The sequence below is a fragment of the Anser anser genome (assembly GCF_964211835.1).
Source record: "Anser anser genome assembly, chromosome: Z".
Taxonomy (NCBI): Eukaryota; Metazoa; Chordata; class Aves; order Anseriformes; family Anatidae; genus Anser; species Anser anser.
This window is the reverse complement of record NC_139723.1, coordinates 70,174,269-70,201,455: the sequence shown is the minus strand read 5'-3', so window position 1 is coordinate 70,201,455 and position 27,187 is coordinate 70,174,269. Positions and strand designations below refer to the sequence as shown.

The window sequence follows — 27,187 nt, the reverse complement described above, 5'->3', positions numbered from 1 at the left end:
ATTGAGACATTTTGGATGCATCATTCTCCCTAGATTGAAAGTCTTGGAAAAAAAAACAACAACAAACTAGCATGTTTTTTTAATTGATGATGGACAGATAGTAAGTAGCTGAACTTTTTTCAGTAAAAAAAGTATTTTATAAATACATAATAATGTATTTTAAAGTTTGGAAGAGCATGAACAAAACTACAGAGCTAGCTGAGACATTTTATGCATAGCCCTGTACAACTGCACTGTGCAGTTGCAATTTGTTTCGTATGGAAAAATGTAAGACTGGACAGATCCCACTGCTTCTCTAGAATTCCCTCATTTACCACCAGTGACCAGGAGGGAAGTAAGAAGCTGTATCCTCTGAAATGAAAGCTCAATGTTTCCTCTCCCTCCTTTAGGTAGGTACTTCTCCAGCTCCTTGCCTGATGCAGCAGTAGCTTCTTGCCATGTTTCTGCCTCCTTTAATTATGTGTTTAGTCGTCCATAGTTCAGAGCATTTTAAAAAATTCTTTACTTTTTAACTTCTGTGTAAAGCTATTGAAGGAGAACAAGAATGTTTGCCTGAAGTGAATTGAATGCTTTGGTATTTTCTGGAGAAATTTTCATGCATTCTGTCCTTGTAAATTTTTCTGTAAGCTTACAACAGGAGCACTAGGTTCAGGACTCAAGCAACCTATTTTTGCTTTATATTTTCCTTTTTATTACTACTTCTGATATAATAATTCCTCCAAATCTCTTGGCTAACACTCTGGAGTTTGAGAAAGAAAGTAACTTTGGATTAACTTTCTTTTCTCTCAACTATATGAATATTATGAATCTGGGACTGTTTTCTGCAGATAGGCACTTCATCATTTGTTAATTTGTTGCACAATGTCTGACTGTAAACTCTGGAGAATTTTATTAGCACTTGTTCTGGTAACCATGACTTGTTAGAGACTCTTGTTGAAGAAAAGCTCTTTTCAGTCTTCCTCTCAAGAAATCACTAGACATGCTTAAAAAAAAATCACAGTTTACTTTCTTGTTCTCTTCATTTGTAGGCTGTTTTCTTTTTCTTGGGGACAATAGCGCTTTTTCTTGTGTATGTTATTTAAACATTCAAACTGTTCATTAGAGTTGATTTCTCCTGTAAGTGATGCACAGGCTTGCAGTCCATGTGCAGAGCACTCGTTGACATGGCTGAGCTAGGAAGGAAAAAGATAGAGGCTTTGCATAAGGATGGGATGCTGCTGTGTGTCCGAAGGGAGCGTTTATCACCACGTGCTTTTTTAAGGAGTACTTCATTGTGCAGCAAGAGTGTAAAGCACTTGAAAACTCTGTTCAGGAACAGTGGAGCTGCTCACTAGTCCAACACAGCTGGGGTAGCAGCTCTCTCCAAGGGAAAGACTATCCAGAATGTGAGATCTATGGGAAATTTCTTCACTTCCTAGACCTTGCTTCTGATAATAAAATCAGATAGAGCCATATCAAATATAGCTTTAAAACTCCTTTATTCTCTCAAAGAGCAGAAAGGAGAGATACAGAGGAAAATAAAATTAAAACAAACAAACAAAAACCATCAGAGTCTAGTTATGTTATTTAGATGTATTTCTGGGAGGTACAACAAAGCAATAAGAACTACAGGAAATGATAAAATTTTGCAGATTTGGGACTCTGTGTGCAGCAGTATGTTACCACTTTTGCCTGGAGATGTATTCAGAAAGAAGACAATCCAACCAGGAGTACAGGGCTATAGAGGGTGCTGGTTCATGTTGGGAAGCTGTGACACAAACCAGCAAAGGGAATCCTTTTTGTATAGAGTCAGATGATCCAGGATAATTGGACACTGCTCTGCTGTGCATTGGTGGCATGTGAAGCTCGTAAATAAGGACAAACTTGCAAGCCAAGCAAAGCTCAAGCTTTTCACAGTGTCTGGTGGGAATTTCCAGGCAGGAACTCTTTAATGAGGTCAAAGAAAATAGTGAACACCAAAGAAACTCAACAAATATAAAAATATAGGCTCAAGTAATTACCCACAACAGAAACGTCATTCAGTTTATAATCTGGTTCTCCCTGTCATGTGATTAACTATATTTGAACCTTAAATTGAGGCCAAATTCTTGTTATTTTATTAACATATTGTGGGATAGATCCCACAATAGAGCTGAAATCTCAGTATGCTATTTGTTATGAAGTTGCAGCCATTCTTCTCAGTTGTATCTGCATGCTTAGGATGTGGAATTTTTCAATTTTGTTTCGCAATTTATGTTATGGATTTTGTCTTTTTTATAATATTTATGTTACACTTGATATCACGTCAGTAATGACACCTTAATATATACTGTCATTAGTGGGTATCACATAATCATAGCACTACTGAACAGGTTTAAAAATTATTGAAAACTACGTATTACCAATCAAAGTACAGTACCTTTCTCCTGAGGTGGTCTTTTGCCTCATTAGACCAATAAGACATTTTGTCAAAAAGACATATTTCTGAAGAAACTTTGGTTGAAATTGATGCATTTACAGAACCTTCTGGTTTTAATGAAGAGGACAGATTTTGGCCCTTTTTTTTTTTTTTTTTTTTAAACTAAATGTATTAGGTTCCTCGCCCAGCTTTTGCTTCCTCAGCTACATGATATACAGTTAGCCTTTTCCCAGCTTGGAGAAGCAGCACTATCTTCTGTCTTCAAGGACTTTTAAATTAGTTAGTCAAAACTCTTGCCACAACTCACTGTAGCTTTTGACGTTTTGAGCCTCTTGTTCAAAGGACTGAAAATTTTAGGTGATGATAAGGGTTTTAGGGTGTGAAGAAAAGCAGCTATGAGAGTGAAGAGTTTTCTGTTCTTCATATCTATTCATCGTTTCCTGTAATTGTAGAGAAAAGAACCACATGATGAAGGTCCTTTCTACTTTTATATTCCTATTTCCTATTAGCCATCTTTGTTTAAAAAATATATATATATTAAAGAGCAAATGAATTAAAAAAGAAAAAGAAACAACACAACAACATCACAAAGTATAAAACATGCTTTGACAACAGCTGAGAATTTAGCCCTTCACCATGAATTCTGATTTTGTTTTTTGCTACATCACACTTTGCCATTTATTCATTTTGTCATGGTGTAATTTCCCAGAAATAATTCCCGTTACACTTTGATCTGCCAGTGCTGCAGCCTGTGTGGCATGGCATTGCTGCTGAACTTTATTTGACTTCATGTAGTTCACTTGCTTTGTGTGCAGTGTTGGAGACTGATTGAGAAGCTGACTAATAAAATCCATGGCAATATTACTCAGTGATCACTATAGTATTATGTAAAGATGGTCTACAAGGATACATAATGAAGTTTTGCAGAAATAAATATTTAACTCATGCCTGAAAAAGGCCCTTAATTAACATTCTATATACGATACAGTTTATTTTAAAACAAGTATTTTCAAGTATTTTAGTAATCATTTCTTGCATTCTTTCCTGAAACATTCTGTTTCATTCTGCTTCATCTACATCCTGTTTAATCACAGTAAAGAAATATTTTTGTCACTAGCAAGATACTAGCCAGATACTCTCTTGCTTAATTTCTGATGTTTTAGAAAGATACACATGTATTTTCCCAGAGCAGTATTCTGTAACTATGTACTATAATGGTTTATTTTACTTTTCAAAGGCAAGGAGGACTTAATGATTTATAATACAGATTAAAGATTGTATTAAACTTAAGTAAGTCTCAAGATCCTAGAGAAATAATAATAAAGTTATTTCCTAGGACCTTTAAGACTGTCAAAAAACAAAAAAAAAAACAAAACAGTAGAGGCCAAGGCTTGGCAGAAATCGATTAATAACTTTTTCTCAGGCAAAGATTGATTAGTTAAGTCAAGTAAGGATATAGGCTTAGTAACTATTCATTTTTGAAAATCACAGTGTTAGTTCTGTGTTAAATTCAGTGTATAGAGCACCGTGGTTTTTTGGCTTATGGTTGTGCATCGTTGTTGTGCAGTGTGAACTAAATAAGAGCCAAAATTAAATTTACTTTAGGCACAGTTGGCATAGATTTGGATTTGGGTTTAGAATTAGAGGAGCTTACTTGTTTAGCATGTTTTTTGTTTTTTCCACACAACTGCAGAATCACTATTGTTCCACAAGGTAATTGAGAAGTGTGTAGGTATTTTTAAAATATTCCTACACAAGGGAAATAGAATCTGAAGTTATGCTCAGCTGAGCTGGTAAAACAGAATAACTGTTTGTTGTTTAACTGATGTTAAATAAACTTTTTAAAAAGCAGATACCAGTATTTTCATTGACAAATCTGAAAACTACTCAAACTCTTCTTTTCTACATTTAAAATATGTATTCTTATCAAAGCCATTTTGCTAAAATGAACTGTAAAATTGGAGAGAGAAAATCAGACAATCCCTGGAAAGTTAATGTTATATTAGCATTCAAGGCAACTCCTTTGAAACATAATTATTTCATAAAATGCTTTGTTTTGCAGTGCAAAGTATTTGTATTACCTACCTATATAATTTTAGGGGATGACAGATGAACCTTTAGCAATCTATTGGCAAATGGAAAAAAACAGATGGTTTCATGTAAAACTGTATTCTGTACTGGGCTTCCCTTGTTTGTTCTAAAAGTAATAATTACTACTAATAGATTATGCTCCGTGTCATATGGCTGCTGGGAAGTCCCTGCTTTCTAATCATCCGTTTAATTTTTTTTTTTATATCCATCGAGATCATGTTTCACCTTACTCTCATTTCACTGCATGTTAAACAGTATAAAGAATTGTCCTTCTCCCCCAGAGCTCCACTGCCCTATGCTGTTTGGTTTAGTTCTTTCTATTGGCTGAACCTGCTCGTTTTGTGAAGGCTTTCAGATTAAACGTGAAATGCATTTTGAAGAACAGATACTGGAGAGCGAATGGTACAGCAGATGAAGGAATGAGTTGGAGAAAGTGAATCCCTTCATATTATGGGCAGAAATTATCAAAGTCTTAACTTTCTTATTCAGGATTAAGTACTTCATGCAGCAGTCTGTTATCACCTGAGGTATTTTCTTTCTTACTCAGTGTAGTCAAGGTGTGGTAGCTTTCGATCTCAAACATAAGAACCTCACTGTTGCTGAGCAGAACCAGTAGGAAAAGTTTCTTATCAATTAAAAGAATAACTTAAAAGGAAGCAGTTAACTGTTACGTGACAGGAGAATAACATTTTTTGTCTCCCAATCCACAACCCATATATTTCTAAATTTTTATGATCAATATATATTAGTGTTTGTGCTGTATTTCTTCTGACACCATGATACAATTTCACAATAACAACAGTGTACATGTTTGAGGTCTACTCCCCAGAGGCTTCTCTAGCAAAGCTGCCTGTTGTGAACCCAGTGTTAACACACAAATAAAGCTCAGCTTCTGAACAGCTCTGAAGAAAACTCTTGAAAGCCTTACATTCTATATCTGGTAAAAGCCTCTTTATCTGCTGCCTTCAGTTTGCTTTGCATTAATGCTGTTGGGCTTTTCCTGTACCGTTAAAGACCTAATGACACTCCTGTTATTTTAGGTTATTGGTTGGTTCACCCTGGAGTGGCTATCCAGCTAACAGAACTGGAGATATCTATGCATGTCCTGTTGGTACCCCCAAAATCACATGTAACAAATTGAATTTAGAAGGTAAGTCATAATAAAGTATCTGCTGTGATTGTTCAGATTTTACTCATTTTTATACTAGGCCAATCTATCTAATAAAATAACAATTGGAAACTAGCAAGACCAATAGCAAAAATAGGTGTCAGCAAGGTATGCACGAATGTTGCTTCAAAGGAATTTCATTTTCACTGACAAGGTCAGCATTCCTTGATCTTAGGACCCGTGAAGAATAAAAAAGATCTTCTTTCTCTGTTGTCTTTTTCACTTAGCTGTATTTGAGTTCTAAAATTAACTGTGGGTAAGCACTTACACATATTTTTACAGCTGCCCCTGTGATATTGACATGAATTTTTTTTTTCTTTCTGTCATTTATTGCACATATTCAGAAGGTGGATTTGATATCTGACATCAGCTTATTGTACAACTCTACTATTATTGTTGTTATTGTTGTTATTATTATTATCCACTATATATTCTCTGGAACTCTTTTTGTTCTGCATTTATAAGCTCTTATAGTCTTAGTCATTTGTAGCAGCCCTATTATTGAAGTTAGTATACTAACATTTGTAAGATATTTACTTAATACTTGAGGATCCTTGTTACATTATCATTTTGAATTGTACTTTGTCAATACATATATGAAGCCTTTTCTGCTTCTGTGTGTTTACAGACTAAGTATAAAATGGGATTCCCTTCTGGATACAGTGAAAATACAGTATAACAGTATGTTTAGATGTGTACTTCATGTACACATGTTTATTTGTGGTGCAGAGCATTTCTGTCCTCTACTGTTCCTTTTGTATTTTTGTCTGAAGTGTGATACTGGATCAGAGAAGCCTGGTGTCCTGAGGAGTAACAGCAGTTGCTCATCTACAGCTACTGAGCAAGCCAAACATAACTTAACTGGAAGGAAGTTTCTTCCTCTCTTTTTCCTTCAAATTTCGTAAGGGCAGGTACTCTAAATGGCCCTGCTTAATTAGTGTCCATAATGAATGGTTAGCAAATTTTTAATGGAGATTGGATTTCATTTCTTTTGTCTCAAAATATTATACAGGTGTTTGGAAGAGGCATCTTAGATTCTGAGAAATCAAGCTTTTGAAAAGGAATACTAATTTACTAAATTGCTTCTGTATCTATTATTTTTGCTATTATTTTTCCTCTTTTTATTTCAGCTTTAATAAATATTCCAAATGTGACTGAGATAAAGGAAGACATGAACCTTGGCTTGACTCTGATCCAGAACTCAAAAACAGGAGGATTTTTGGTGTGTATTGAGAACATATTCAATAGATACATAAATTCATGAGGACAGTGAAGAAACTAGAATTCTCCACACTTCTTAATTAAGTCCAAACTAAATGTGTTTTATTATTCAGCATAGATTAATATATATATATATATTTTAAAATACTCCATCCCACCCACTATCACTCTCTAGGATCTGAAATCAGGAAACTTATAAATCGTCTCCTTCTGCATTTATCCAAATACCCTGTGGAAGAAAGTCACCAAACATACAGTTAACGATTCTGTAATTTAGGTCAGACAACATAGGCGGGAATATTTCCACCCTGGACATCTGTAAGGAAGTCTTTTCTATCTCTGGTTATGCTTTCAGAAGACAGTATGAGATCTCTCCTCTAAGCCTCTTGCCCTTGCACAGTGACAGTTCTCCTGAGATGTCAGGATTTCCATTCCCACGGATCTGCCTTTTGCTTTAGCAATATGATTTATTTGGTTAGTGAGCTGGAGGAGGATGTATTTTCTGTGTGTATATCCTGCAAGCAACTCCTTGGAGCCTATAAAACAGATTTAATAACTGAAAGGAAGTTAAAGCCAATTTAATATGCTATCTTACACTTTTAACCATAGGCCTGGAGTGTAGATGTTTATGATGTACACACTGCAAGTATGTGTAGTAATCAAGTGAAACAATAAAATACAGAAAAAAAGAGCTTTGAAACATACTTTAATCTTGGTATCTTTCTGTTTCATGTTCATAGTAGTTGTGAAATTTTTCAGTGGTTTATCTTCACTACCACATAGCCAGCTTCGTTGAAGTACTTAAAAATAGACCTAATTCCAGCAGTTTTCTTAGTGTTAGTAAGGTTAATCCTAAATTCAAAATATAGCAACAGTTTTCTTCTTGATTTCTGTCCTGAGAAGATATTTATTAAAAATGTTATTCTGTATCTCAAATAATACCTTTAAATACTATTAATGCCATACCAAGCATAACCACTTTAATCAGTATCAGTGATTGGAGCAGTTAAAACATCTCATGCAGAAAAATTTGCATTTTCAAATAATACTTGAACTTCTTTCACTTAAAAAGACTATCCTGATCCATATGGTATTGAATGGCTGCCTAAATTGCATGAAATAAGTAACAAAACAAACAATATCAACAACAAAAGTTGAAGACTAAGATGTGAACAATTTGCCATTTTGGTGAAGGGAGTTCTTTTTGACAGAAGGAGAAATGAGTATTGGAGGCAGGTGCTTATCTGTGACTCAGCCTCTGTGAATTTCAAAAGCCCTCTGACTTGGACAGCAGGCAGAGACTGTCTTTGCTTGTAATTGCAAGTTGGTGCCGGTGACTGAGATGCTGTCTATGGCAGCTGGGCTCTGTGATGGGGCCTGGGAAGCTCAGGGCTTCCCCATCCCGGCTCCCTGTGCTCCTTCCCGCTGGGGCTGCTTCTCTGTCAGACTCCAGCCTGTGGTGTCAGTATGTGCTCCTTCCGAGGAGATATCCGGGGCTGCTTGGCTGGTGTACACCCAGCCTGGTGTGTATTTAACACAACATTCTCTTATATCCTTCACTTTGCTGGACAATCATTTTTTTTGGCTAAAATGAGCTTTTTAAAACATACCTGTCTTAAATACGACTGACCGGATTGAAGCTGTATTCCATGTGAATCTTTCCTGAATACTGTGTTATAGGTGTATTTAGTACTTCTCTGTCTCAACTACAAGTACTTCTTGTTGCGTACCTTCAGGCCATATTTGCCTTGCATGCTGGTCACCCTGTAATCAGCCAGTGCCTGATTCATCTGCTCCTTGGTCTCTTCTATCCAGTGAGCTCCTGGTTTATGTCTGTATTTCTTAAGATCAGACCTTAAGGGCAAGTCTATGCCTCTTTCAATATTCCACTTATCAAGTTCATCAGTTCTTAATATCAGAACTGGCACTTTTCCCCTGTATTAATGATGTGTCTTACATCTCTGGCTGTAAACATGTATTTCTGATCATAATTATGTTAGATCATTAGAACATTTCCCCCTTTCTTTTGTCTAGAAAAAATTGCCATCTTGTCAATTGTATTAGGACAGTTTGATGCCAACTGCTGCTGGTAAACCTGTGTGTCATTTAGGTCATTTTCCATTTACTTCTGCCTTTAATTTCTTTTTTTTTTTTTTTCCAGTATTCTTGGCAAAAGGGTCATGAGGCTATCACTCTCTCTTCTCTTCCTAAATAGACATGGTGCATTTTCTGTTTCATTGACTCTTCTGACTTTGATTGACTTGATAGGTCAGCCAGAAAGTATTTGTATTGAAGCTATTATTTCTTTTAGAATTATTGAACACAAGTTAAGTGTTTTCTCCTTGAGTTTCTAACACGATTTTCTTTAAAATAATAATAATTTAAAAATTCCCTCAAATATCCTGCTGACAAAATACTGTCTTGATATTTAAAATCCTTCCAATATTAGAGTTCTTGCTGTTACGCAACCAGCTGAAGACTTTTCTTTATACAGAGACCATTTTCCTTGAAGAACAAAGATTATTTTCCTAGAAGACAAGGGTCAAATGTATCTTTTTAGCTATGGTCAGCAGCTAAATAGGATTGTGTATATTATGCATCCTCACTGGAGTTGACAAAGAAGTTTAACTTGCAAATATTTTGGCAAAGTGCATTTCCCTTGAGAACAAGTCTTCTGAAATTAATGTGTGCACTGATCGCAAGGCTTTTCAGTCCTGTCACACTGTTCATGGTGCTAGAATATACTGCAATAAAAGCACATCTCTGCATGTTTGGAGCTACACAGATGCCTGTGGATATGATGCCACCTCCTGGTTTAGTGGAAGTATTTCTCCGCAATGTGCAAATACCAAACCTAGTTTTAAACCTACAGTTTGTAGAGCAGGTAGATTAAAGCAACGCAGATTTCTTGCACACTTAGTCATACTACTAGAAGTTATAGCTGTGCATAGCCTGTAGGAAGATGTTTGCAGAAGGAGGCATTAGGATGACCACAAATAGAATCCTTTTTATGAAAAAGTATATGAAGTATCTGACGCTGTATATAAAAGTATCTGACACTGCCATGGTGATAGCAAGGGACTTGGCCTGATAACCCAACAGGGCTCATCTTACCCTATATTCCTGTTGTCCTGCTTATTTTGTTTATGTATATGGATACAGTTAGACAAATACGTGTTGTTCTTATAGTTTCTTTTTGTTGTTATTTTTAAAGACTTGTGGTCCCTTGTGGGCACAGCAGTGTGGAAGGCAATACTATGCTACAGGAGTGTGTTCTGAAATCAGTCCAAGTTTCCAGATCCTAAGAAGCTTTTCTCCTGCTGTTCAAAGTAAGGCAACATATACAAAACAGATTCAATTTATATATATTTATATTTATATGTATATATATATAGATATACACACACACTATATATATATCTATATCTATCTATATATATATATATATAAAATCAAGATACATTGTGTTGGGGACAATTTAATTTGGGATTTTAAAAAAATGTATACATGGAAAAAGAAAAGCCCTGTGATCACCCGTAAGGATTGATGGATTCTGATCTAATGTTGATAAGAATCTGGACTCACTCTTCTGAATTCGGATGCATTGAACCAGAGCAATGAAAATTGATATAGACTCAAAGTCTGTATATGGCTTTATTGAATCTTCATTTTGGCAAAACTTTCTTGATCCTTCAAACCTTCTGCGTGGCTTATGTGAGATCTAAATATGCTCCTCTGGATTTAGCCAAAGACTTGTAAGTATATTGAGAGTGAAAGTCTCAATAAGTGCATTTAATGTCCACTTTTTATTTATTTTTATTTTTTAGAGTGTTCATCTGTCATAGATATTGTGGTGGTTTGTGATGAGTCAAACAGTATTTATCCCTGGGATGCTGTGCGGGCATTTTTGAAGAAATTTGTACAAGGCTTAGATATAGGCCTTAACAAAACCCAGGTAAGTCAAAGACAGCTTTGGGGAGGAAACGATGGATTTTATTAGCAAAGTCTGACAATTTTAAAGGAAACTAAATTCAGTTTAGCATAATTACAGTAACTCCCCCAAGGCCATAGATAATGCAGTTGTCCTTTGTGTTTCAGTATTGGGAGGTTTTTTCAATCTCACAGCTAATCTGTTCCAAAAGGGACTAGTAATTTGGTTTAAAATAGAAGTCTAGGTTATATCTAATATCTGACTCTAAAGTGTCAGATCTCTTTCATATATTAGATGTCAGACTCATTAAAATGCAGTCTGTGGGAATGTGGTAAAAGTAGAGCAGTTTCTTTTATGGAGTTTTTCATATCAATTTTACTTTCCAACTTCTATATCTTTAAAATAGTGGTTTTTTCTGCTTGGTTACTGTCTGATCTTTGAGTTCTTTTTTCCTTTTAATTTGATGATGGTAAGGAAAATTTTGTTTCCTGTTTTTAAACATTTTCTGTCTTTGCAGTTGTCCATTTTCCATAAACAGTTCTGGGAACAAAGACTGAGGCACTGGAAATCTCTCTCCCAAAGGCTGCCTTCTTCATTGGGCGACTTTGGAAGCGAGGTGCTTAAAAGCTAGCCTTCTTGCTCAGTGTCATGAGTCCTTTCTGAACCTTACCTTTAGCATCTTTCCTCTTTTTTTTCTTTTTTTTTTTTCATCATGCTACATATACATTTTAGCATATTTCTATAGCATTCACCTGTTTTAAAAATAAATAGTGTTAGCAGTACTGTCAAGTAACTAACCTTTAGGACTTTCTTAGAAGAGATCAGAATGAGGTGCCATCAGCTTGTAGAATTTTTGCTATTTTTATTTATCCCACAGCTCACTGTATTACTGCTGTCCATAAGCTCTTCCAGAAGTAACCAAGCAAACATTTAATGCCTATTATTTCAGATTCTTTACATTAACATATTGTAGTCCATAAGAAATGATGTACGATGCAAGAGTATTTAGGTATTTTTTTTTAGCTTTCCGAATGTGTAAATATTAATTGGTTTTATGTGTTGAAAGAAAAATGGTACGTATCTGCAGATCCTTTACTCCAGCCTGGCAAATAATTAAGCATCACGTTTCCATTTAAGTGATTATAATGCATGATAATCTAACATAATTTGTTCATTTTATAGGTGGGTTTAATTCAGTACGCTAATGATCCCCGGGTGGTGTTCAACTTGAATACATATCAAACAAAGGATGAGGTTGTTAAAGCAATGGAGGGAACATATCAGAAGGGAGGAGATCTGACTAATACTTTCAAAGCCATTGACAATGCGAGGTAAAACATATTGATGATTACTGGTGCTATCATAACTTATCTCTCAAGGTGAAGAGCACATCATGAATTTCACTCCCCCTTGGGAGCGCAAGTATTTTGAGCCTCTGAGGAGGTACATTTGTAAATAAGTATGTGTAAATAAATGTACATCAGCTACGTGAACAGTGCCCCGAGCAGAAAAGGACAGGGATATGTATAATCAACTTACTGAAATGCAAGTCCTTAACCTTCGAGTTAAGCTCTACACTGATGTATTTCTGCTACCCAACAGACTTGTTTGGTCTGTCTCAGATATCTAAATATGAGAGTGCATCAAACATCATGGACAAAGTTTAAGGAAAGGTACAAAATCATTGAAAGTGGTAAAAATTATCCAGAGATTTAGTGGATTTGATAACATTTGTGCTTGAAGGTCAGGTTAGCTGCAAGGAAAAATAATTCCTTGTCTGGTGTCAGTTTGTCACTATTGTACTAGCAGCATGAAAAACTGGGAAAACTTAAAATTATATGCCATGACTCTGAATACATATACAAATCAGGGCCTCAGTAGGAAAGTACTGCTTTGCAGTTGGATTGAGAACAGGACTCTAGGCCTAAGCAGCTGTGGAATGAAATGGCCTTGGAAACTTTATTTAGGGGAAGTATCAATTTGGTGGAGTCCAAATCTGTAGCAGTATCGAGGAACCTATCCTTAATATTCTGTACCTTTGGTTTGAAATTAGTGTAGCCAGTTTCTGAGTACTCTAATGTTACAAAACACTGATAGTTCCGACAAAAATAAAATCACTGTTTTATTTAGAAAAGTTTGTTTTTTGTGTGTGCACAAAAGGTAGAGCATACATTTCTATCATAAATAACATCTAGTTGTACTTTGTTTGTTTGTTTGTTTTCTACTTCCTAGATTACATTTTTGATGGTTCTTTGAGAAAAAGCTGTCAGGAGCATAATTAAAACTTCTAATTGCATTACAGATGCACCTTATTCTAAGTTAGCGATAGATGTATTCATTAAAGCATGTATGCAGAATTCCATACGTTATAAATTACATCTGCTAAATCCGATATTTTATAACAGACAGTATGCCTTCTCACCTGAATCAGGAGGACGCCCTACAGCTACCAAAGTAATGGTTGTTGTGACAGATGGTGAATCACACGATGGCTCCAATTTGAAAACTGTGATAGGTAAATGTAATGAAGACAATATAACCAGATTTGGCATTGCTGTAAGTAATCCTATAATTATGTATACTATGGCAATTGTAGAAAGATCATTTCATTGTTTATATATGAAGGTTCATATTCTATGTGTAAACTGTATATAATGCATGCATTATTACAGTGCTGAGACTGAAACTAGGTGAAATTCATCTTTATGAACTAGTGAAGTATAGGTCCTCGTTAATTGGCAGAAAAAGAAAAGCTGACATTATCTGAGAAACTTCAGCTGTATTATCTGAGAAACTTCAGTTGTTTTCGCCTTTGCTTTGGTTTATATCTTTTTCCTGTTTGAATGGTCCATTGGATAGGAATGTAGTCTGATTAGCAATTCATTAATATGAATGAAATTAATTTTATTTTTGTTGTTATATGTGGAATACTTAAGTAATACAGAAGGAAATGGAGGAACACTGTGGTTTCCTTTGCTTTTCTTATTTTGTCCATTTTATTCCCCACAAGGTTTTGGGATACTTAATCAGACATGAACTTGATACTAAAAACTTAATTAAAGAAATCAAAGGAATTGCTAGCCATCCAACAGACAAGTATTTCTTTAATGTATCATCTGAAGCTGCACTACTGGAAGAAGCAGGAACACTTGGAGAGCGCATTTTTAGCATAGAAGGTAAAATAATCAATGTCTCTGGAAAAAAAAATTAGATCAGATTCTCCCAGCAGAGAAGTGAGAATTTTATTTGGCTTCACCTTAGTGCAATACTGTACAAATGAGGGGCAGCTGGAGCTGCAGGCTGCATGCTGCTCCCCAGGCGGGCTCTGTTTTGCACAAGCTTTCCCCTAGCTACCAAATCTCTAATGAGCTTGAAATCCAAGTTTCTGTGGATTAGTGGGAACAGTTTGCCAGTTGCTGAGTTTTAGTCATGTCCTGGGTTTCAGGAAAAAACTGAGGGTTTATCCATACACATCCAAATGTGTTTGCAGCTATTACCAATGGACAAATAAAGGTATCTTTTTGTTTGTCAGTCAACTGTATTTCTCTGTTAACACTAAGCAAGTGTAAAGATAAAAAGCAAATCAAAATTTTGGGTTACTGCATTGCTGTACCTTCTCAGTTTTGTAATCAATCTTCATGGTGTCTGCCAGGCTCTGTTCCTAGGATCATCCATGTCCTTGTACAGTTTAGCTGAAAGTGCTGTAGAGGTGGCTCAGAGGCACTTCATCCCCCTGAAAGCCATTTTTTTAAAGTCAAATTTAGACCTTGCTTGGGATATTTATGACTTGACCTCAGCCTAGGGAGCATTTTATGGCTGCAGCCTTACTGTATTGAGGATAAAATCTTCCCCCTCTCTGTCACCTTCTTCTACTCTTTACCAGCAGGTTTGTGCTGCTAATCAAATGGGTCAGTTGAGCTTCTCCTTCTTGGGTTTTGCTGAGTACTCTTGTTGAATTTCTGTTCCTCAAGTACCATCCATCTACCTTAGGGAATATTTCATCATGTCACTGTAGTTTCAAGACAATTGCAAGAGATGATAAACATTCATTTGGAAGTCGTGAATATAGCTGTTAATTTCTCTGTACTATTAGTGGTTCTTAGAGAACATAAAAGCAGATTAGCTACAGTGACAGCACTGTGCAAACTGATCCAAGCCATCTTTATCATCTGCCTCTTTTGGAGTAGACTTGTAATGTGGCTCCATGCAGCCATGTTAACAACTTGCCATTAAATCCTCAAAATATTTGACTAGTTATTAGCTCTCAGATTTACACTGTTTGTAAATGTTGGAAATGTTTTTAGCAGAATTTAGTGAAAATGTCAAATTTATAGCCTTTGTATAGCTACACTCATGGGCAGTGGAATTTGATCTCCTGTGTGTTTCTGTAGGGTTAACCATATGTGAATATTTATTTTGCCAGGTACAGATCAAGGTGATACATTCCAAATGGAAATGTCACAGGTGGGCTTCAGTGCATATTACTCAAAAAAAAAGGTATGTGAATTTAATTATATAATTAGATATAATTGCATAGACATGAAAGCAGAGAAATGCAACAATGTAAGACTTAAAAATATGTATATATACCAATTTTAAGATTTTTATAAGCAGGAGAATGTCAAATTATCCTCTTTGTTTTCACCAGAATAACACAAAAATGACTTCTAACAGTTGGTGTATTTTCCTAAACAGAGAAAATACATATTCATACAGGAAGCTGTGTAATAGATACATACTTATGTACCATTTCATTGTAATGATTTTGAAATGAGTTAATCCAGTGTTTTTAGAAAGTTCTGAGTTCACCTAGCATGAAAAATTTATTCTTTCCAAATTAACATTTTTCGGTTGAATAACTTGGAAGAATTGAAACAATATTGTAATGCTGATATATTTCTGGACAAGATTTATATAAATCAAGTCTGAAAATAATTGATCTAATATTTATAAAGTTAATGATATTTGCTTAAATTATATTTCCCTTAGAAATTAGAAAGGATGATAAATCAGGCATATATTTCATGATAATCAATTTTAAGATTATCTTGACCAAATCTCACTGTAAAATCCAAGTGTGGTTCATTTTTCAACTGAAAATATAGAAAGTTTTTCTTTTAGCCCTTAAAGATAATAAAATATTATTTTTTTAAGTTCCATGTTTGCACAAATTGATGTTTTAACTTACTAAGCATCTGAAGCTAGGAAATAACACCACCACCACACACACAAAAAAAAATAGTCAAGTGTTTCTTCAGGGAAATTACGCATACTACTTTTGTTGCAATTTTTTATGTCCTTATCTGGGTACAGTAATGAATTTTAATAATGTGAATAATTAAATGACATTTGTTTTCTGTGTACAGGTTTAAGTATTTATATATAAGCATATTAATCTGGATTTTAGATTTAACTGTGTTCTCTGGGATGTCTCCTTACAATACACCTACAGGATGAAATTTCTGACTTTTTCCAATAGCTTTTGTATGCCATCATTTGCACTTGTAATGGCAAAAAGTGGATTTTAGCTTTTTCTTACCATTTTGTTTGACAGTCTTTGGGGGATCATGAATGCATAAAAGCATAGATTTAAAGCCCAACACTAGGGAAGACAGGCTTAGGAAATTATCAGGCTTTAAATAAGCCCATTCTTTTTTAGTGCCATGGAAGCTAAAGCTGACAGTTATCCTCTTGCAATAGAAGAGTGGTATTCACTCTTAATAAGGTAGTAAAGTCCAGCATGTGAGCAAAAACTGGAAGCAACTCCCACCAACTGCTTGCAGTCATTAGACTGTACATCACTACCTTAAATACAGTGATGTTTTATGTAATTACATACGGTAACTTCAACTTCACTCACACTTCTGCTGAAATAGGGAGTTCTGAAATGTTGATTTTTATTTTTGAAAGGATGTTCTGCTGCTGGGTGCTGTTGGGGCTTATGACTGGAGTGGAACAGTGATTCAGGAGTCTTCAAACAGAGTCACGACCTTTCCAAGCAATGTGTTTGAGAAAATTCTGCAGGACAGAAATCATAGTTCATATCTAGGTAAGAGGCTGAAATGCAGAGCTGGAAATGTATCAAACCTTTGTTAAGATATTAAAGAAATTGGAAAATTCTCCTCTAGTTCCTGTTAACAACTGATTTGAGATGAAGAGAACTTGGCATCCAAAAATATTTCATTTACTCGACAAGAAAACATTGAGTGAAGTCTTTATTGTGTTTTTAAAATTCTATTCACATCAATGTGGTAAGCTGAAAAAAAATCAGGTTCTCTCACAAAAACAGTAAAGAAAAAACATAGGATTTGAAAATGACTTAGTGTATAATACTGTATAATCATATTGGATACCTTCTAGTTTAATATTTGTTTGTAATTCCTGAGTTGCATGTGGATGAGACATTGATTGACTCACTGTAGTTTCATCTCTGCTCACTCTTTTCTTGGCCTTTTCCAATACAGTTTATAGTTTTCGGCACATCGCTGGACTTTAACAGAGGTCTTATTTATAATCCCCATCTATTTTCTGACGCATGGTTTTATGACCCAGTAAAGCCAGGAAGTTTGTCTTCTCAATTCATTGAAATGTTTTCTGCAAACCTACAATATGCCTGCTCTGGCAATTTATTCCTGAGCAATACAACTGCATTTATCGACTATGGTTTTCTTATCGATGAAGTTACTAAAAGAGATGCTATTTTTAACATTGATATGTACTCTTTTCCCTATAGATTAGCAGTACGTGTATGCAGCACAATGAATCACGAAACCTACCTTAAAGACCAGTAGCTCTTTTGCATATCTGATCTCTTCAGATTTTCTGTTTTTCCCTTTTCTAGAGTAATTCTTAAAAGGTCAGGTCACTTCTGTTCAACACTTCCTCACTAGGCAGTTTCTAGAGTATTGTCCTTAATATTTTTGGAGCCAACAATGTCGGTGCCTTTTCTTACTGCGCTATTGCTGTCCCCTCATTTATCTTATCCTCCTTCTGTTCCCCAGTAAGAGCTCTCCATAGCACTGGAGATTTTAGCTCAAGCTAAAGGGTTGCTAGCACAGCACAGCTTGCTGTTTTGGATCCCATTCTGCACTGCACCCTCTCACTTCCAATGGCTATATGCAGTATTAACTAACAATGTGGCCTTAACCTACGGAATAAAGTCTTGTTTTGAAATTTTAGTCTCCATTGATGTTCTTTCCCTGGAAAAACATAATGACCACACACAAATCCAAATTACACCAATATGTGTAAAGATCAAGACATAATCCTTTTGGAGTGTACTCCTTGCTTTGGACTGCAGCTTGCTAAAGACGTGCATGTTTTGTCCAATCACAGGGATTTTGTTACTCAGTTTAAGTAAAGACTTTAGAAAGGATGATTTTGTTTTCTTGTCTTGAAATAAACCTGGTGTAATTAAATCACAGGTACATAAAATATGTAGTAATACTAGCTTTACAGTGCTAATACATGTATAATGTCTTAGCAGGTATTAAAAGATGTTTCCTGAAAGCAAATAATGTTAGAATAATGGGAACGAGGATTAAAATGTTGAAAGAAGTTCAATCAACCTAAGCCCTTCAGCTGACAAACTGTTATTATGGTCTGTTGTGTTCAGCCAAAGCACAGGGCTGTGGTTTTGTGATGTATGAGAAAATGCATTGAGAATTCTGCAGAAGCTAGGTGTTTGAAGCTGTGGTTTGAAGGCTGGCTCAAAAGTTCTTCTCATGTTTCTCTTTATTTATTCATTCCCAGGATACTCTTTACACTCTATGTCCTTCATAAGCATGATAATCTTGTGGTCTATGTTTGACTGGATAGGCCAGGCTGTTGTCCACGCTATTCTGCAAACATGCTTCAACTTGATCTGTGTGTCATTGCTCTCTCTAGAAGACTACTGCAAGTTTGATGCATATGTGACAGCTTAGCTTCCCATCTGGAAGTACCATTCTCTGTCACTAATGCACCAGGTTGATTCATCTTCTGTGCCTTTATGAGCTGACAAAATTGTAGTTAATGGTCTCTCACACATACTAAATGTTGGCTTTTTCCCCCAGGTTATTCTGTTGCTGTTCTCTCAACTCAGAGCTCTGTCTATTTTGTTGCTGGTGCACCCAGATCCAACTACACTGGCAGAGTAGTGGTTTATGATGTTGACAGACATGGTAATATCGCAATTGTGCAGTCCCAGAGGGGCGAGCAGGCAAGTATATTTTGGTCATGAATGCAGATTTTGAAGGCATCTGTTTTTATCGACACAGTAGTAGACTGCAGTGTGTTTGTTTTGAAAATTCCTCTTTCTTGCAATGCATTTAGAATCCTGCTTGCATTTGTCTCTGCCATTAGACTGTTTCAACGAGATTAATTCTTCAACAGCATTTCAGGAAGTCATTCAACTAGTGGTAAAAGGTAATATACAAAACCTGTTAACGTATCATTCTGTTGATGCTTCTAAGTGGGAGAGACTCGATGAGCTCCACGCTTCCTGAGAAGCTGTGAAGTTGATGACATCAAAAGAGAGATTTGGAAGTTCGTTCTCTTTTTCACTATTTGGGAAAGGACGGAAAGCCTTTTGCTTTGCTTTGCTTTGTAAGAAAAGGATTGGGTAGTTTTACCTGTGCAGTTTAATATAAAAAGTATACCTTCCTTAGCTTGTTCTCTGTTTTCATTCATATTGTTGAGTGGTAAAGCCATAGCAGCAGCTACTGGGCAGAAACAGTGGACACATAGTAAGGATATGATTCTTCAGACACTAGAGTATGTTATACAGCAATTTCATCCCAGTGGGCGGTTTCATTAGTGCTGGACTATTTCAAGTATAAGAGTTTTCTGGTTCAGATGCTAAAACATTATGCCTTGTAAAATCCACGTACAAACACAATTTTCTTATTACTGATTTCAGATTGGTTCCTACTTTGGCAGTGTGGTGTGTTCAGTGGATGTTAACAAGGATTCTGTGACAGATGTGCTGCTTGTAGGTGCACCAATGTTTATGAATGACCTTAAAAAAGAGGAAGGGAGAGTATACATGTTTTCCATCACAAAGGTAAGAACAGCACTGTAGTAAAGTATTGGCTTCCTACGTACCCATCCGTAATAAGTGCTGAGCACTTTCATCTTCAGCTGAAGAATTTACTGTTTTTCCCTGAACTAGAGTTTTACCAAGGCAGTTCAAACTGCAGTAGTACTTATTGACAATGTCTGTTCTATTTCAGAAGAGTGATCCCTGTACCCAAATCCAACCTGTTCAGACTCACTCGATCTGGCATTGCTTAGCACTATCTTCTTGCAAAGCAGGCTGGCCACAGCTACACTAAAAATCCCTTGTCACCATATTTTGGGCCCTTAAGTCACTATTTTGTGTATCTTTTTCAAAGTGTTTGAAATACTGACAGCAGTACTTTTATAATGAGAAATTGTGTGTGCTTTTTCTGGGGTGTCATTTAAGGGCAGGGTTAGGTGATGCAGACTGCTTGTTCAGAGGACTGCAGAATGAGCCTTTCCCAGTGCAGTCTTGCCTGTCGTGCTTTTCAAAAGCAGCTGCAAGCTTTCGCTAGAACCACTTGTGGATGTAATCTGGTAATAAGCCAGTAGGACCAGCCTGAAATAGAGCAACAAGGCAAGTCAATAGCTAAGCAGTATTAGTGATTAGTGGCTGGCTGCTATAGGTTCCCTCCCTGGTCCTGGTTTTAGACATTGTGCTAGGCACAGTACATGAATCATAGAATGGTTTGGGTTGGAGGGGACCTTAAAGACCGTCTACTTCCAGCCCAATGCCGTGGACAGGGATGCCAGCCACTGGATCAGGTTGCCCAGGGCCCCATCCAGCCTGGCTTTGAACACTTCCAGGGATGAATATAACACAAGGTTGACCGTTTCTCTGGAATGTTTAGCTCAAGGCTTTTGCTAACCAATTTTTTGCCATTTGATTTTGGGAGGTCAGTTTAACACCTAACAGTACTCCCAAAACCATTTTATAAATGCTTTTCTGCCAACGCGTTGTTTCATGGACGTTCACACTGAGTGGACACTATTACTCATGTTGTCTCCTTTGTCAGCAAAGCCATGTTATTCACTTGATGCCTGCCTGACTCTTTTTTATTCAGACCTGTGGTAGGTGTTTTCAGAATGTTCAAAAGTGCCAGAGTCTTCAGGATGGTTAATATAGGCAGTCTTGCAAACAATTGTGGATGTCTGAATATGCAAAGAAAGTTTTTCTGATTGATGGCACGTATTAGAGAAAATTGCATTTTTCCTACGTAAATTGCAGTCAAATAAGCAGAGATAAAGTACCATCCTCTTCAGAGCAACTCAGAGTCAGATCATCCTGGAGCAACATGAAAGTGTATCCTAGAGCAATTACGTGGTAGACAAACTGCTGGAAGTAGCACTGTTGGCAGCTGACACTGGTCACTGTGACTGTGGAACTGTGCTATTGTGACTGTAGACACAAAATACAGAAGAAAAGGAATTTTTTACATGTTTCGAAAATGAATACATTGAATAACAACTTTTTGACACCAATTTGTCTGTGACAAGTTTTGGATTTAAAATTATATAAAAGTTCAGTATAATGAGAGAATGATTAAAAATAATAAAACAAATAAACAAATAAAGAACCTGTACTTGTGTAACTGTGTCTATGTTGCGTAAATTATACTTTTCTACTCATTTTTAAAAAATAACTTGGCTGGTATTTTTTAAATTTTAAGCACAGTGCGATAACTGAGGTTAAAGATGAGAGTCATGCTTGCCAAGGAGCTGAATTTAACTTAATGTGATTATTTAAGTAAATGTGATTATTTAACTCTAAAGATCTCCAACCTTTCTTTCCTCATTGGCACTGGAGAGGTCAGGAGTTTACCATTTAGACACATGTTTTTTGCATTAGTTTAGTTAGGAAATTCCATTTCTGTTTCAAAGAATTATGTCCAGTTACATAATTTCCATTCCCTCTGCATAAAAACTGGTAATCCAAAACTGGAAACTGTATTTTTCAATGTATTGTGAAACTTTAGAACAGTCAGATGAGGACAGTGAGAGCATTTAAGCTTCATACATATGGTTATATTTGCTGTTAGTGCTCTGCATAGCATGCTTTAATTTTGCTGTGTAATGCTTGCCAAGACTCTGAGACATAATGCAAACTGAATGGGCAATACAATGGGGAAGGAATTCAGGGTTGAGCAGTCCGAGGGGAATGTACTGGGAGAGGAAAAAAAACACCAACAAACAAACAAAACAACAAAAGAAACAATGCACATAGATACTGCTCCTATGTCTAATCTGGTGCAATGATAGTTATGTTTTTGCTTTTTCTTCTTTTTCCCTTTTTAAAGGGAATTTTGGATCAACAGGAACTCTTGGAGGGTCCACAAGGGTCAGAAAATGCTCGCTTTGGATCAGCAATCACAGCACTTGCAGACATTGATTTGGATGGCTTTAATGATGTTGTAATAGGTGCACCACTGGAAAACCAAAACTCTGGAGCAATTTATATTTACAATGGATTTCAAAAGAGTATACGTACCAAATATTCTCAGGTAAATAACTGTTGTATAATGCTGTACTTAGTGCCTTCAGATCTGTTAGAGGAAAACTGAAGGATTTTCTATGCTTTTCTTGGCTACTACTTCATCATCTTAAAGTAGTATTGTAATTTTTGTGGTTTATTCCAAGTTCTGTGCCCTCCCCACCCACCATCCTTCAATTCAGCTGTCAACACGTCCTGGATGATATTGTTGTGGTGCTTTCAGCTGAAGTGTGCAGAGGAAAAGGGCTTGCAAGGTGCTCTATCTGAGCCTCTCATAATTTTGGTATCTGTGTGTGAAGTTGGCTAATTTCCTATACCGTTTTTGACAAACTATTATTCAAAGCTGAAGTACAACAATGAAGATTTTATAAATTCCAGCTCTGTAAATTTAAAAAAAAAAAAAAAAAAGAGTGGTATTTGCGGAAAAGTGTCTCAAGGGTGTTTGCATATCTCATATATTAACATAATAGTAATAATTTTAATGTCACTGTCCATGCTGACTTTCTGGTCACAGAAAGTATTTGTCAGAAGTCCTGTTAGGATTCCTATTCTTTGAGTTGCTCAATGTAAGATGGAAAAATTTTCCAGTAAGTACTAACTGGCATAAAGCAGTCAGTTAGTTGATTTACTACCAAGACAGAAAAATCTAGTCCATTGTCTGCTCCAACAGGGGAGGAAAAAGTGCTTAAAAGCATTTGAGAAAACATCCACACAGGTTTTTTGTTTAAACAATATATTACGTATTCAGAGAATATCTGCAAAAATCCATTGCTTGGGCTGGTATCTACAGACTTAAATGCTCTTGTGGCAATTTAGTAACCAAACTCTCTTTACCAGAAAATTTTAGGATCGGATCCTGCTTTTGGAAAACGGCTCCAATTCTTTGGAAGATCAGTAGATGGCCATAGAGACTTAGATGACGATGACATTACTGATGTATCAGTTGGTGCTGATGGAAAAGTGGTTCTGCTTTGGTTAGTAAACTCTTTTCTAAAAGCTGCACTTAATGTTTCAGATGCCAGTTAAGCATTTACTTAATTAAACAGCAAAACAAAGAAAACAAAAAGCTCTTTTATTCCATGTGTTCTGCACTAACATGCTTAATGCCTTGTCACTACTATTACAGAGCTGAAAAACGGCATTGGACTTGTCTAACAGACATGACAAGCCAGTCTAGGGGGCAGAGCAAGGCTGCATGGGGGAAGCCAGGTGGCAGGGGCTGCTGAGAGGGATGCAGGCAGGGATGGGGAGGGTTGGGAGACATGTGAGGGCATGTGGTCCAGAGGAAAAGGCTGGTAAATGGGAATGGGGCTTGCTGGGCAGTATGTGAAACAGCAGGTCATACTTCAATAGCTGCAGTGTAATTTTGATAGCTGTGTCTACTGAGATAGACAAAACCCCTTCCCACACAACCTGCGTGACCTTTACTAGCTGGCAGGCTAATCTCTAGGAAACAGTAGTCCTGCAGGGTAAGGACAGAGAGCAGTGAAACAGAGTTGGCATCTACTTCTGGCAAGAACACCATCTTTTCTGGCATGTGGACTTTACCAGTGCGGTCAGAGTGCTTTTACAAAATAAAAAAGAAAGGCTTCACAGAACCCAAATCTTGTGGCTCCCTAAGTACCACTATTTCCATGAGGAGCTAAGTTAAAAAGTCGCTTGCTCTCCAGTCTGTCACCCATATTCTAGCCTGAGGCTCCCCATTGTAACAAGAAAAAATCACTGTAGTGCTACTTATTTCATAATAAAACGAGATTATACAAAATGAATGATCAGTTTGGACCCTTGACCCATGACAGAACTCCTGCTGGTGCTGATAAGGATTACATTAAAGAAAATTATGCTCCTTGGATTATCAGCATTTATTTCAATTTGATTAATGAAGATCTTTTCTTTCACTCCAACATTTGGTCTGATTAACGAGTTTCACTTTTGATTAAAGTGTTTGTTTTTACACGTAGGGTTCCTTTGAAACTGTTCTTCAAAGTCTTGATTAATTTCATGAAAGTTGTTTTTCTGACATAATAATAAGGATACAAATTAGGATACAATTAAAATGAAGAATTACCCTTCTTTGCCTTCCTAGAAGAGCTGAATGACTTCTCTAAAGGAGCAGAAGAAGGCTACTTGTTGGGAAAACAGGGCATGGTCTTCATTCTGTTATCTTAAGGGAATACTTAGGGCGTTAGGGTAAAGACATTGATTATCCATTAATTTGATGTGATAAATTACTTATTTTAATTACTGAAAGGTACCGTATCAATAAACTCAGTTACATGCAGAGAAAAATAATTTTACCAGTGCCATAAAATGTGTTTACATTCAGAACCCAAAAGATCAATGTTACATTTACATGCAGAAAACAGCTTCTAAGCTACCTAGTGCTCTTGAAAATCACATATAACCTTTTAAAAATATTTTTCAGGTCACAAAGCATTGCAAATGTGTCTATAATTGCCTCATTTAAACCTGAGAAAATCAGTCTGCTGAACAAGAACACAGAAATAACTGTCAAAATATGTTTTCAGGCTACATTTAGACCTGCTAACAGAAATAATCAAGTGGGTAAGAGTGTTTCAATGACTTGTTTTTTATTAATTTCTTCAGAAGTCCATTATTCAAATGAGTAGTGGAAATACTGCATTAAATGTCAAGGAAGGTGAAATCACTATAAAATTTAAGTGCTTAAGAAAGTGTTTTAAAGACCTACTGTCATCACTGCCTCCATAACCTGTGATAAATGAGGACTTAACAATATAAGGAAGAGCTGTCCACCAAAACCCAGGAAATGTCATTACTGAGAAGCTTTTATTTATATAATATATATATATATATGTATATCCTTTGCTCACCAATTCTATCATTTTTCTTCAGCTGGTATCACTCGGATATGGCAAGACACTTTAGGAAGGGTAACTGGGTATCTCTGGAGAATGCTCCTTTTGGGGACAGAGTCTTTGTGAGCTGATGGTTTCAACAGCAGACTGCAGACTTTTCTTCTCTCTGGCAAGCACAAAAATAATTCAGCACAAAACTTCTTCAGCACAAAGTTAATTTCCATAAGTTCAATGCAGACAGATGTCCATAGGGAGAACCTCTTTTCAGAGAACAGTAGAGCACCAAATATTTCCGAGACCAACACTGGTGCCTCATGAAGCTATTTAGTTAAACATTTGTGTTGTGGATAACACCAGTTGAACTGCTTTGGTGTTACATACAGTGCCTTTAGGAACTTCTGATTTTTAGTAATAAAATAAAGGTGAACTTCCACAGTGTATTAGTCATCATATGAAGAGAAGACGAATTATGATGTGGTTGAAGAGAAGATGCAGGTTTTCTTTATAGCCTCCTCAGAACTGAGGGATATGGTTTCAAGGCTTCTTTACCTGCTGTAATCCTGGCACTGCTGGCTGGCTCCTTGCCTGAGTTGTGGGCTCAGACATCTGAGACACCTCAGACATCAATCAGTGGAGACCAGATTCATTGCCATTTAATGTGCTGTCTGTGGATGAGAACTTACTTCAGGATTTAAACCTATTAGACTGACTTGGAAAACACAAGGGAAAACTTTATCATTTTGTGAATGCTCTGTGTTTAGCAAACCATGAAAAAAGTAAAATATTTATATTGGTTTGGAAAGCCTGATCATTCTGTAATGCTGGACATAGTAGTGAGATCATAAGCAGTAAGGCTGAGCAAAAAAAAGTACTATTATTCTTTTTGTAGCTATAAAGTATAATGCAACACTGGATGCAGATCTCCAGTCCTCTAGAGTGACTTCCAGAGGATTGTTCAAAGAAAATAATGAAAGGTACTTGCAGAGGGATCTTGTGGTACATCGTGAAAAGAATTGTGTTCATGACATCTTCAACGTACAGGTAAGTGCAACTGCAAGGAGCCTCATGACAAAAATGATCAGAGGAAGGTGTTGATGAATTTTATGTCTGTAAGATGAATTTAATTCATGATTTAAGTTTCTCAAGTTCCCCAGTAACAAAAAATACAGAATACGAAGCTGATTTCAAAGAAACTAATAACTGACTTATTTAGCACAGGTGTTGAGGACAGTAGAGGCCATTGTTAATTATGTACTTCAGCTCTGATGTAACACAGAGCTCATAGTCCATAGTTTCAATAGATTTTAATTTCCCTTTCAGTAGATTCTTCCATAAAGAATCTTCCATAATATATGCAAATGTTTTATCTCAGATTAACAACATTTCAGGTGGGTTTCTCATCCATGCTAGCCCTAAGTATACAGAAGCTGTATTTGGGAAAAATAAAAATACAAAAACATCCACCATTTCCTAGTACCAAAGACCAAACGCAGCAGCACTGAGACTTGCAGTAAGCTCTCTGCATTGTGCTAGGTCAAGTAGTTAAAAAGCGAAAGGACTGATACATGCTTTGCTTTGCAATATTTGCAAACCACCAAGGTCAGAGCTGAATAATAAATAGGAATGTTTTCACATCCCTCTTTCTGATACTTCCTTCTTTTATTCATTGCATACCCAAATACTGTGAGGACAAATATTTTTGATTTGTTGGTCACATCTAGTGTCATTGTAGAACCATGATCTAGAAGAGTATTTACCCAGCACCAAGAAGCAGAAAAGACATGAGGGGTATTGTGTTTTAGTCCTGCCCAGGCCCAGCTGCTCTCTGTGATGGCAAAGCAAAGTGGAATAGGAATTTGATTTCTGCAGCCAGGTGAGAAGAAAAATCACCTGCTGGTGGCTTTTGAGAGCCAGCTTCCACAGATGCAGACAGTCTGCGTGTTGCTTAGCCCTAGAAGTGAGTGTGATGAGTAGAGTCTCCAGGAACATTTAAAAGACTATGTTGTTACTT

At 36.4% G+C, this 27,187-nt stretch overlaps 1 protein-coding gene across 2 annotated transcripts in view; it reads left to right on the top strand.

The window, feature by feature from the left end:
* ITGA2 (integrin subunit alpha 2) overlaps positions 1-27,187 on the top strand; it is a 65,919-nt gene that overhangs the window by 19,230 nt on the left and 19,502 nt on the right. For both annotated transcript variants that reach the window (XM_083816263.1, XM_083816264.1), the window contains exons 3-17: positions 5,530-5,639; positions 6,788-6,879; positions 10,093-10,207; positions 10,706-10,833; positions 11,992-12,140; positions 13,215-13,365; positions 13,820-13,985; positions 15,233-15,306; positions 16,720-16,858; positions 18,864-19,009; positions 19,709-19,852; positions 22,146-22,349; positions 23,177-23,313; positions 24,765-24,904; positions 26,066-26,217. In XM_083816263.1, coding sequence (XP_083672389.1) covers positions 5,530-5,639; positions 6,788-6,879; positions 10,093-10,207; positions 10,706-10,833; positions 11,992-12,140; positions 13,215-13,365; positions 13,820-13,985; positions 15,233-15,306; positions 16,720-16,858; positions 18,864-19,009; positions 19,709-19,852; positions 22,146-22,349; positions 23,177-23,313; positions 24,765-24,904; positions 26,066-26,217 — 2,047 coding nt within the window. The remainder of the gene's footprint in view (positions 1-5,529; positions 5,640-6,787; positions 6,880-10,092; positions 10,208-10,705; positions 10,834-11,991; positions 12,141-13,214; positions 13,366-13,819; positions 13,986-15,232; positions 15,307-16,719; positions 16,859-18,863; positions 19,010-19,708; positions 19,853-22,145; positions 22,350-23,176; positions 23,314-24,764; positions 24,905-26,065; positions 26,218-27,187) is intronic.